We start from the raw sequence: 11,377 nt of genomic DNA, 5'->3' as shown, positions 1-11,377 counted from the left end.
AGGGCTAGGCTTCTCCATCTCCAAAACCATCAGGTGCTACCGACATCTAGACGCAACGACAAACATGCCGTTTCCCCATTGTTGAGAGAACCTACGTCCATTTCAGCTACCATAATCGTAAATATGATTAACTGTAATTAAAGCATAACATCAGTTTTTGGAAACGTGGCCCATGGCAGTTTGCTTGGTGATTGTGTAGTGCTGGCCTGTGGAGACAGAAACCTTGATTCAGTCCAGAGAGATAATGTCTGACAGACTTGAGGATCCTCCTGTGATGACCCCTGTTTCGTGACTAGAGCTCCCTCCATGTGGGGATGCTTCATATGGGACTGATGAAGACACAAGGCCAGCGCTGGTAGTAGCACTCTGGATACTGCTGGAGAGGTTGTCGAGGAACACAGGGCTCCGGTAATGCTGCTGGAAAACAGTAAACACATTGCTAAACTTTGGGGCAGTTTGCTTTACCTCAGTTCAACAAGCCTTCCTCTATTCTCATAACAGCTCTATTGCCCTCAGAAATGAACAGTAACACTCTAAAGGAGCCCTGTGTTCATCCCTATCTTCATCTGCCAGGCATTTTCAGAGATCTTATACATGCATGTGTGTATGAGTGCTGACAATGATCTGCCACCCAAATGATACCTGCTCTGTGGGGGTCCTGACCACTGAAGAACAGGGTTAAAGGAGGCTAACAAAGTATGCAGAGAAACGGATGAACTACAGTGTGTAACTGTAGAACTACAAAGTGCACCTATATGTGCGTAAGTGTTGCTGATAAAACAGACCAAGTATAGATACAAAGTAGATGTACTTAATTAAGTGGCCAGTCTAGTGCATGTAGTGCAAATTAAAAGTTCATGACATCTAGCAATCCGCTTTTACTTGGCATTAGTTGCTTTTACTAAGACTCCACACTTTTTCATGTGACTATAGAAATGTTTTACCAATTAGCAGTGAACACCTTGCATCAAATTAAATGTTTTGTTGATTTTTTAAGCAAAAGTAAGCAAACATCCTCTAACAGAAACAAAATTATTAAATAAAATAAAAACTATAGCATTTACTATACATTTAAGTGCACAATTTCTATTTAGGTGCTAATTTACATAGCTGGAGTAAAAAAGTTACACATTGGAACAATTAAAACAATGTTCCATCACGTTTACACAGACCACATTGTATTTTCTAATTAAACAGCAGGAGTGTGTAGAAGGTAGAAGGTGTCAGCCCCCCCCACCCAACAAAATATCTAATTTGACCATGGACGCCACGATTTTGAATACAAATGTAAATAACTGCTGCCTATGCTAAAACCTCATGGCTCAGAGTACATCAAATGTCCAACATTCAAAACAGCAAAGTTTCTACAAATATCAATATACATGTATGGAACACATACCTGAGGGTCTCCTTGAAGTAATGAAAATAAATCAAGACCTGTATGAAAACAAATACAGTCAGTGAGATCACTGCAAATTACTCATTAGGACCGTATGGACAATTAGCTAACAGATCACAGAAACAGTGGCATACTTTGCATATCGGTGGGAATAGTGGATAATGTTGAATGGTGGAATGGAACATAGTCCGCTATGGGGGACGTTAGGTATGAGGCGTCCAGTGCCTGGACGTTTGGCACCCGAACCGTTGATGGCTGATAGGTCAACACCCTGTGGGAAGACAGAAATTAGAGGCACCCTTTTAAGAGAAGTTTTTCCTGAAATGTCCAGGCAGGGACAGATATACACACATAGATGCTGCTGGAGTGGTCAATACATGTCTGTGGAAATACAATGAGTTTTCATTATTTAAATCAGCCATAATTTGCTTATTACTCAACCAATTTTGATTTCACATTTGTTTTATAATGCTCAGAAATTGCTACATGTTGATTATTTAAATTTATAATTAACATGGTGCTATATTGGTAATCACTATTAAAAAAACCTGCTAAAATTCAAGTCAGGAAGTTTATACAGAAGATACATAAGAAGCGTCAAAGTGAAATAATATTTGGATTTACATCTGTCTGATGTTCACAGGCAGTGACGGGACCTCTTTTGAACAGAGAGACAGCAGATCAAATGAGAAACATGCTTATAACCCAGTCTTAAAAATCTGAACTTGGGTGTCAAAAAAATGAATCCTCAATGTAAATGTCTATTTACAGTCTAAGAAAAAAAATAAAAATAATGCATACATTTCTAGATTGTACAGCTTGCAAGGCGTCTGTGCTGCACATGGTTGAATCCATACATATATACAGCACAAACTTGAGTGTTGACATTTTCTTGTTATTTAATCCCATCCAACTCTGAGTGCAAAGTTCTTGAAACATAATTTTGAATGGTACTTTGCATAAAATGTCACCCTGCAATTGCACTAAACGCAGTCCAACTGCTGTGCTGACCACCACAAAGCAATGGTGCCACTGATGCACCTGGCTAAACACAACATGGCATTTTCGTATGTACATCTATGTTCAATGATCTCAGAAAGATGAAAGCTACCACTGACCCTTTGCTATGTATCTCCTCAGGTTTGGACATATATACACAGCGTTTTTTCAAAGGAAGGTCTGGCTCTGCTTCATCATCTGAAGAGCTTTCAAGCGTCAGGTCGATCACATCGGCCTTCTTTGTGCTGCTGGGTTCTGTGTGAGGAACCACTGCGCTCTGCCGGACAGGGGCAGCACCTGAAAGGTCAAGGAGAAAGATTAGTCTATAGGTCTCTATGACCTGGAGTCATACTAAGGCTGTATCTTAAAAAAAGTAAAAATGCTATCTATTCTGAAGCAGAAAGGCATCCAGGCATGTCAGAGTTTGTTTATATAAAACGCTGCCTGCTAATGTTCCTCCATTTAGCCACTTTTAAAAGTTAGTATGATGAGGGATTTAAAGGAAAAAAAGGGGAGAAGACACCAGCACTGGCACAGTGGAGGAGAGAGACCGGTGTGTGCAAATCCATGTTTTCAGACTTTTCTTTAAGACTTAATTCAAAAAAAGTATTCAACCTGACTGCTGCAAATTTTATTTACTGCAGGTGTGAAAAAGCCTGTTTTTTTACAATTCCGCTTCAGGTAGTTGTCTAATTGTACTATTCTTACAACCCCAATTCCAATGAAGTTGGGACGTTGTGTAAAACAAATAAAAACAGAATACGATTATTTGCAAATCCTTTTCAGCCTATATTCAATTGAATACACTACAAAGACAAGATATATATTGTTCAAGTGGATAAACTTTGTTTTTTGCAAATATTCACTCATTTTGAATTTGATGCCTGCAACACGTTCCGAAGAAGTTGTAGCTAAACAGCTTCTGTATTCTTTAAGTACTACTCATACCTACAGCAGCTCCCTAAGAAGCACCCTACACTATACCAATAAGGGTCCTTGGGCAAGACTCCTAACACCACCTTGGCCTACCTGTGTAAAATGATCAAATTGTAAGTCGCTCTGGATAAGAGTGTCAGCCAAATGCCATAAATGTAAATGCATCTTGCTGTAGTTTGGGAGACTTTCTGACCTAACTAATGTCTGCAATGCCTCAGCTGTGATTCTTGGAGATTCTTTGGCCACTCCTCTGTGTGTCAATACAGACATCCTCTTCCCAGCAGGTTCTCTACATCTCTATGTTTTATAAAAAGCCCTTAATTGTTGCCCTGATGATAGAAATGGGAATTTTGAACTGTTTGCCATTTTCTGATAGCCATTTCCTGCTTTGTACAGCCCAACCGCCTTTTGTTGCAAATCACTGCTGTATTCTCTGGACTTTGTCATAGTGCTGGATGACAATTAAACCTGTGTGTCACTTCAGATTTATAACACAGAGAAACAGGAAGTGATGGCTGACCACGTGTTCCAAATCACTTAGGTGAACTCCAAACTATAAAACAGGTGATTGACATTGATTTAAGAAAAGCATTTATTTCATGATAAGATTGTTTTTAAGCAATAAAGTTTTTTTTTTTTTTTTTTTTTTAACACAATGCACTCATGTACAAAAGGGGTACCAATATTTGTTTAGGGAAGTGCAAAGGCAGCCAACAAGTATACTTGGTTGATGTCAAATGTATGGTATATTCAAAGTTTTAGGCAAACACGGCTTGTAGAAGTTTGGCTTTCGGTTGTTGCAAAAACTTGTCTTTTCTTTACACATTTACTGGTGATAAAAAAAAAATTCTAAAATGACTTACACTCAATTTTGGGTATACATGGAGATGATACTTTTAATGCTTCTTTCTTTGGTCTCATTGGACACCATGTCCCATCCTCTTGGAACTTGATTTCATCAACATCCGTGCAGTCATTTAAAATTTCCATGAAGAGCCTAACAAAGGAAGAGTGGAATTAACCATGAGTCACACACTTTATATTTACAACCTGGTCCACCACAGTGAAGAGGTTCTTACCCATCTATGATCAGACTCTCGTATGTGGCTTTCTTGTCGCACACGGGGCAGATCCAGGTTGGCTTCTTCTCATTCATCTGCAGGTACAGGGCAGCATCAAAACACTGTAGATGAGAGCAGGTAACTGCCCGGCAGGGAACCGTAAGACGCATCTTTCCAAGCTGAGCGGAACAAGAACAAATGACTGAAATGAGTTGTCTTAATGGAATTCAGGCGGAGCAGATGTATAATGCCGAGACAAATAATAGGGAAGGTTCTCGGAACCTACTGGGCAAATAAGGGACACTCGTAAACTGGTTGTGGCTATTTCACTGTCAGGGTCAGCTGTGAGCTTTTCTTTTACTGAAAAAAAAAAGGAAGAGAAGAACAAAACTGACAAATCTTTTCAGATAGTAATACATTGTACCCAATACTAATTTGCACATAAAAAACACCAAAGAAAATTAACAGTGTAAAACTGGTTACAATAAATCATTTAAAGACCAAGATACCTAAATTTCTAGAAACATTTAGTGTTATCTTACTTAACGCTCTAGAGTGGTCAGGGTTTCTGATCCCTTTCATTCTTAACCTCTGCAGTAACAATGGTGACGTCAGCTGCCGTACCAAGTAAACGGACATCGAATATGTCTGGAAAAAAAGATTGAAAAGTTAATGTAAGTATTTCAACACAAAAAGATTGTTTCTTTAGCTCAGGAGGACGGTCTACCTTCCCAATTTCAGGTGCCCATGTGACTGATATTTGATTGGGTACTGCAGATGATAATCTGACGAGAGATGTAATGTTCAAAGGCCTCCCTGGTCTCTTCTGTTCTACACCATTCTTAGGAGGCGGTGCATAGCCCTAGCACAAAAGCAAGAACCTTAATTAAAGCTGACCATGACCACTTTCACATACAGATTTCTCAATACAACATCCTATTTTGTCTTTACACTTTGAAGGTTACAGTGCAGACATGTCCATATTTTTTTTTGTCAATTACAAGTCTATACATCATTTATTCCAGCACTATATGCCATATAATTACTTACTGGTAAAGGAAAGAGCTTCCCATTGACTTTGATACAAAGACTATTAGGATAATTGTCCTCTTGAGGGCAACTGGTCTCTGAAAGGCAGAACCTGTCAACGAAAAACAAACAAACAAAAAGATGAATAAAGAATAAAAAGACATGTACAAACAGCACAGCATGTTGAACTTCACTGAAGATAAGAAAATAAATAATGTTAAACTGACACTTCTTACCGTAGTTGTATTTGAACCATATAGTCTCTTCTGCCACCAGGAAGGAAATCCCTTTAAAAAAATAAATGAAAGATAAGAAACTGACATGTGACTTGCAAACCAACACAGAGACAAAAAACAGTGAATGAGGAACAACAAGCATAAAAGACTCCACATTCTTACCGGGAAATGCAAACTTCTCTCACTTGCTGTGGAGTCAAGGCAAAGATGAAATACTTTTCCTGATGAAATCGCTGAACAGTGCTGGGCCCTGTATGCAAAAAAATACATGCAAGAGAACAATACGATTAAAATACAGAACAGGTTCCAAGCCAGCAACACCTGTTTTTATTTATTTATTTATTTTTTTTATTACTTCATAGCGGGGATCTCCAAATCCATACCAGTTTCCTTTTCTGGATTTTGAAATTGGTGGCAATTAACAAAACTGTTGTACTGAAACTGTTGTTCAGTACTGAACCATGTCACATTTCTCAGCCATTACGTCAAAGAAGGCAATTCAGTTTTGGTGGATCCTTTGATTTTGTCTGAGAAACACGTTTGTTTTGAGAAATTAAGGGATTTAACTACCCAAAATGATTCATGTGCAGCGCAGATCTGTTAGAAAAATGGCAGCAACAGCTGCAAATGGCAAGATACTGTGGTGCCAGACTTAGTTATGAAACAAACTTACTTTGAAGTTTCGCATGAGTGCTAAATAGAAACCTTTATACACCAGTGTCAGCAAGGTCTCTCCTACCTTAGCTGCAGCCTTTATTTTAAGACAAGACTACTAACAGGCCATCGAGTTTTACACCTACAAGTGATTACATAATTTCAACACTTAAAAAACGCAATTTTAATTTAAGAAAACATTAAATACATTTCAGAAGAATTTGTTTAACAAATATCAGTTAGCCATGCAAATAGTCCCCAACCCCGACAATAAAAATAAGACAACCATCACTACCCAAACTTGACGGCTTGATCAACACATCCAACACATCATAAAACGGAAGGGGCTTCATCTGGACATCTGGGTGGACGGGAGGCATGAGTGGGCTTGGCTGCTGCATGTTCATCCTGGGTTTTGAGTCATGAAACACCGGTGAATCACAGGTCACCAAGTGTGGATGCACCAAGTCTGAAGGACTAGCACCAAAAGATAAGTCCGGACTCACAACTGCCGATCTGTCCTCTGTCTGAAAGTAGGACTTTATGTTTGACAACTCCGTCAGACTCTCAAACGTCCTAGGATATCTCCGACGATACAGTTCCTTGATTTTAATCTGCACGGCAGGACTACAGTCACTCTTTAGCAAATGCAAGGCCCTCAGAAGAAGTTCATGCTTTCGGCCGCTCTTGTTCCTTCCAGCAAAACCTAGCAGTACCTGGAGCTCTGAGACACGGAAACTTGATACCATATTCTGCAAAACAAATACAAACAGCCATAAAGGCAAAAGGCTGAAAAGAGCAACAAGGAAAAGGTAAAGGCTTGATAAAGATAATCTGAATCTTTACAACAGATGGTTAAAGGAGGTGAGAAGTCAGTTTCTGTCACATTTTGGCAGTTTGAAACATACAATATGGAACTAATTACTATAAACATGAAAGTAAGAGAAATCACACTCAAAACTCAAAGTGAAATTAGCAAACGTTAAGTAAAATTAAGTTGCTTCATCAAATTTATTTATACAAAACAGACTAAAGCTTCTTAAAGAAATCAAAATTTTATTTGCACATTAACAGATAAATGTCTACCCCAGTGTAATACAGAATTTATAGTAAATAAACCAAGTCTGTGAACTGAGCTGACATCCCGCCCAAACACAACCCTTCCACAATTCCCCAGAGAAGTAAGAAAATCTCAACTGACCCTTCAACATATGGTCCATGCTTGATTGTTCTTACTTGTTAATCCTTTTTTCTTTAAAAATCCGTTACAAATGTGAGCGAAATGCATCTAAAATGTTGAGAATAATTCCAAAACCCATTAGATAAACATTGTAAACAAGACACAGAACATGTTTGACATTCAACCTAATAAAGCTTCATGTTTTAGGAAAAAGAAATGATAAACAGCTAAAATAACGGGAAAATAACGTTACTCTTTAAGACGTAGTTTATTTATCTAGCTAGACAGAAATTAAGGATAAGATGCTTGAAACATCAAGGACAAAGGAAAAGTCTTCTGCTTTACAACTTGCACATATCACAGACTATTTCACATGTTTACAGTTCCAGCATTCATCTTAATTAAGCATTAGAAAAGCATTTTAATCTGAAGCCATGTCAAGCAGAAACACCGAGGCACATAACCAGGTATCAACACAAGCAACTCCCTGCAGGAAAGACAACCTGGCGAGCTAACCTCGGTAGCTTTCAGCAACGGCTAACATTAGCTATACTGTCAGCTAACGAAGCTGAAGGCACCTTCATATTCGAATTTTCCCGTTCCACCTTAAATCGTGCAGAAATCACATGTAACTGCTGCACCTTTTAAGGTGGAACGGGAAAATTCGAACAAGAAGCTGCGAATAGGAAGCCAATTTCAGCCTCGTTGGTAGCTAACCTAACCTACTGGTTAAGATGGATTTATAAAACAAAATTAAGTCTCCATTCCGTATAAAAGTACTACCCTCTCATCTTAACGTCGGAGGTGGAATTTGTGCAAATGTACTTTTGCTAGATAACTAGGTTAGCTAACGTTTGCGTTGCATGTTTGCGTTGCTAAAGCTAGCTTGCTAGCTTAAGTTGTGATGCTAACAGGCAACAACAAAAGAAAAGCCAAACATTCGCGAAGAGACTTGGGTTTTTACCTGTTTCTCGACGTGCAAAGCTATTAAACAGTATTTTACAGAATCATGCAGTGTATAGTGAGAATTAGGCAATAAATCCCAAGGCATAAAGGTAATGAAATGTAGCTGAAGCCCGAGCACCTTGGTAAGCTAACGAAGCAGCTCCCTACTGGCTCCGTAGCAGCAGCTCTCCGGCCTACGGCTGTCAAACATGTCGGTGTTAACTAACTACAAAACCCTCGCAGGCCGAGAAGTGGCCGTCGAGTTTTAAAAAGCTAGCGAACAGGAATAAAATTTCTTTCAAGCTGTGAGAAGTGCAAAGCGGCTGCCAGCTATCATAACACTTTCGCCTACCCGTAACTCCTCAATATCCGCCATTTTCTGGCTCGGTTCATCCTGCCGATGAACCGGTCAAGGTTGAGCTCGGCTTTGCAGCTGTAGCCACCGGACCACTGACAGTGATCCACTTTACTGAACCGATTCCCTCGAACTGTGTTTCAACAGATTGAACGTTTGATTCAACCGATTCCCACAACGGCGTTAAAACGCGAATGAATAATAAAATCATTAAATAATGAATAATGAATCTCTATAGGCTGTTGCTGGCTCTTATTGTTAATGTTCTCGATGTCTGAGCTGTGTCTGACTCCATTAGTACATAGCAAGATTAGACTCACCCCAATGTACAGAATGAAGTTGACCAGACACGTGAATCAGTGAATCATCAAACTACGTCTACACAGTCTTAAGGCAAAGGCAACGAGCAGTTTACAGACGGAGAATATAAGCAGATTTAAAGAAATAGTTTTTAGTATGGTGCTATTTAATATTCATGTCAATATTTACTCTCCTAAGGTCGAATTAGGAAAACGTGTACTCCTTATTACAAGTCTTCTTAGCAGACCTCAGAGGTAAACAAGAAGTTTGGTTCCTGCCTTTTGGACTAATGAATCGGTTCAAAAGAACGACTTGTTCCTGAGTCCTTAGTTGCACTGACGTTTGCTCTTAGGAAACATAAGTATGTGTTGGAAAATGAAAAGACTTTCACACAGAAAGTTCAGTCACGTTCAACTCCAACTGAAGCAAATTACTTAGTCTACAACAACACAGGCAGCGTAACAAACTCGTCAGCAAAGAAAACAGCAGCGCCGTGTGAAAACCGAGGAGAGCGCGGACACGTTTCAGCCCCTCGGTCGCGTTCAGGCTAGTGATGGCTAGAATCTATGAATAGAGTGGAAATCTAATCCCACGTTACAGTGTAGCGGACAGATGGACAGTTATGGATTACGGAAGGTAACTAGATAAACACACCATCTTAACCTATATTCAGAAATATTAGATTACACCGACTGTGTGAAGAAGTTAGGTTTGCAGTGTAATTTACAGATTGAGTAAAAATTCATCTCTGCTGGGAAAATCATCATGAGGCGTGTTTTGGATGTGCGTTTTCTGGTCAGCCGCAATGAAAGTTAATATAATGTTGACCAACAAATCCAGCTTATGTTGTATTTTTTAGATGCTGGTATTCTTGTCAACCAGCATGACCATGCTAGGTGACCATCTACACCAGCACCAGGCCAGTACTAGACCAGCACAAGCTAGGGCAGATTAGTTTAGACCATCATGGAATGCATGCTGGCCTTTGCTGGATTTTTCAGCAGGGCTGTTTGAGAATTCCACCATTTTTTTCAAAATGTATATATAGTTTTTGAGATATAAACAAAAGTGTGGCGCTTAGATTTCTTTGTAATGCTAGTGATAGGAGTCTACTGTAAAAAAAAAAAAAAAAAAAAAAAAAAAAACCCAAAACAGCACAGGCCAGCATGCATTCCTCAATGGTCTAAGATGGGTTATGCTGTTCTGGTGCACCCTGTGAGGTTGTGCTATTTGAGCTGATAATGGAAAAATAGTGATAAAAAATCTTTTCCTATGGAGACTATTTTGCCTCACAGTGATCTACATGCACTCCTCTGCCACAGATGAATTACAAAAAAAACTAGTTTTAGACCAAAAACCTCTCAATACCAGGCATCAGGTAACATATTCATACTGTTCCATGTAATAACTTACCGTGAAGTTGCTTTCAGGGCAATTAAATGCTTCAGATGTCCGGCTCCTCTTACCACTATTGTGAACAATTCTGGCACATCAGAGTATTTCACATCAAACCGCTCTGTATGACTACACTCACTTCTAAACACTAGCTTAAAACTGTTTCCAAATTAATATGGTGAAGACCGTCCAAGTGGATGAAATAAAAAAAAAAAAAATTAATGTAACACTATAGATAGATAGATAGATAGATAGATAGATAGCTACTTTATTGATCCCAAAGGAAATTTAGCAGCCAGTAGCAGACGCACAACACTGTACAGTAATAGTAATAAGGGTGTAGACATATAACAAGAATAAATATAAAAAGATCCTATCTACAGGCATATATACAAATAGAAAAATACAACAATCTGTAATAATACTTATAACCTGAGATGAAAGACGCAGTGCAGTAATGACTGTACAAGGAGGTACAGGTAACGGCATATAACGACCGTACTGAATTAATAAATATGTGCAGATATTGTACCAAATAAAGTGTCTAGTGTCCAGATGTGCAAGATGCACAGTAAGGTATGCAGAAAGTGCAATACGTGCAGCACGCTGTCTATATGTGCAGATGGATAAAGAAACACAAGATAAGCATGAGATGTAAGACCTATGATGATTCGTCATTTAACATGAGAGTCAGATTCAGTCCTCCTCCCCCCCTCCCTTCTCTTCTGGCCCCCCTGGGAAGAGTTGAAGAGCCTGATGGCTCTGAGGACAAAGGACCTCCTGAATCTGTCGGTTGAGCAGCTCTGTGACTGCAAACTGCCACTAAACATGCTCCTCCTGTCCATGATGATGGTGTGCAGTGGGTGGCCATCATCCTCCATAGTGGAG

At 39.2% G+C, this 11,377-nt stretch overlaps 1 protein-coding gene across 8 annotated transcripts in view; it reads right to left on the bottom strand.

Annotated features, from left to right (window-relative positions):
* The window catches only part of pias2 (protein inhibitor of activated STAT, 2), a 9,622-nt gene extending 708 nt beyond the window's left edge, over nt 1–8,914 (bottom strand). The window contains exons 1-15 of one of the 8 annotated variants that reach the window (XM_017716082.2): nt 8,792–8,914; nt 7,516–7,602; nt 6,601–7,066; nt 5,823–5,910; nt 5,661–5,711; nt 5,446–5,536; nt 5,123–5,257; nt 4,938–5,043; nt 4,682–4,755; nt 4,414–4,574; nt 4,198–4,331; nt 2,518–2,695; nt 1,534–1,670; nt 1,400–1,437; nt 1–417 (exon numbers count right to left, since the gene is read on the bottom strand). The exon at nt 1–417 is cut by the window's left edge and continues 708 nt beyond it. In XM_017716082.2, the coding sequence (XP_017571571.1) occupies nt 229–417; nt 1,400–1,437; nt 1,534–1,670; nt 2,518–2,695; nt 4,198–4,331; nt 4,414–4,574; nt 4,682–4,755; nt 4,938–5,043; nt 5,123–5,257; nt 5,446–5,536; nt 5,661–5,711; nt 5,823–5,910; nt 6,601–7,063 (1,845 nt within the window). In that variant the 5' untranslated portion in view covers nt 7,064–7,066; nt 7,516–7,602; nt 8,792–8,914 and the 3' untranslated portion in view covers nt 1–228. The other 7 variants (XM_017716083.2, XM_017716084.2, XM_017716078.2 and 4 more) reach the window with 7 other exon arrangements.
* Nucleotides 8,915–11,377: the final 2,463 nt, after the last annotated feature.

Source organism: Pygocentrus nattereri, chromosome 20 (genome assembly GCF_015220715.1).
Source record: "Pygocentrus nattereri isolate fPygNat1 chromosome 20, fPygNat1.pri, whole genome shotgun sequence".
NCBI classification, from domain to species: domain Eukaryota; kingdom Metazoa; phylum Chordata; class Actinopteri; order Characiformes; family Serrasalmidae; genus Pygocentrus; species Pygocentrus nattereri.
The sequence above is the reverse complement of the archived record's forward strand: the minus strand, read 5'-3'. Positions and strand labels throughout refer to the sequence as shown.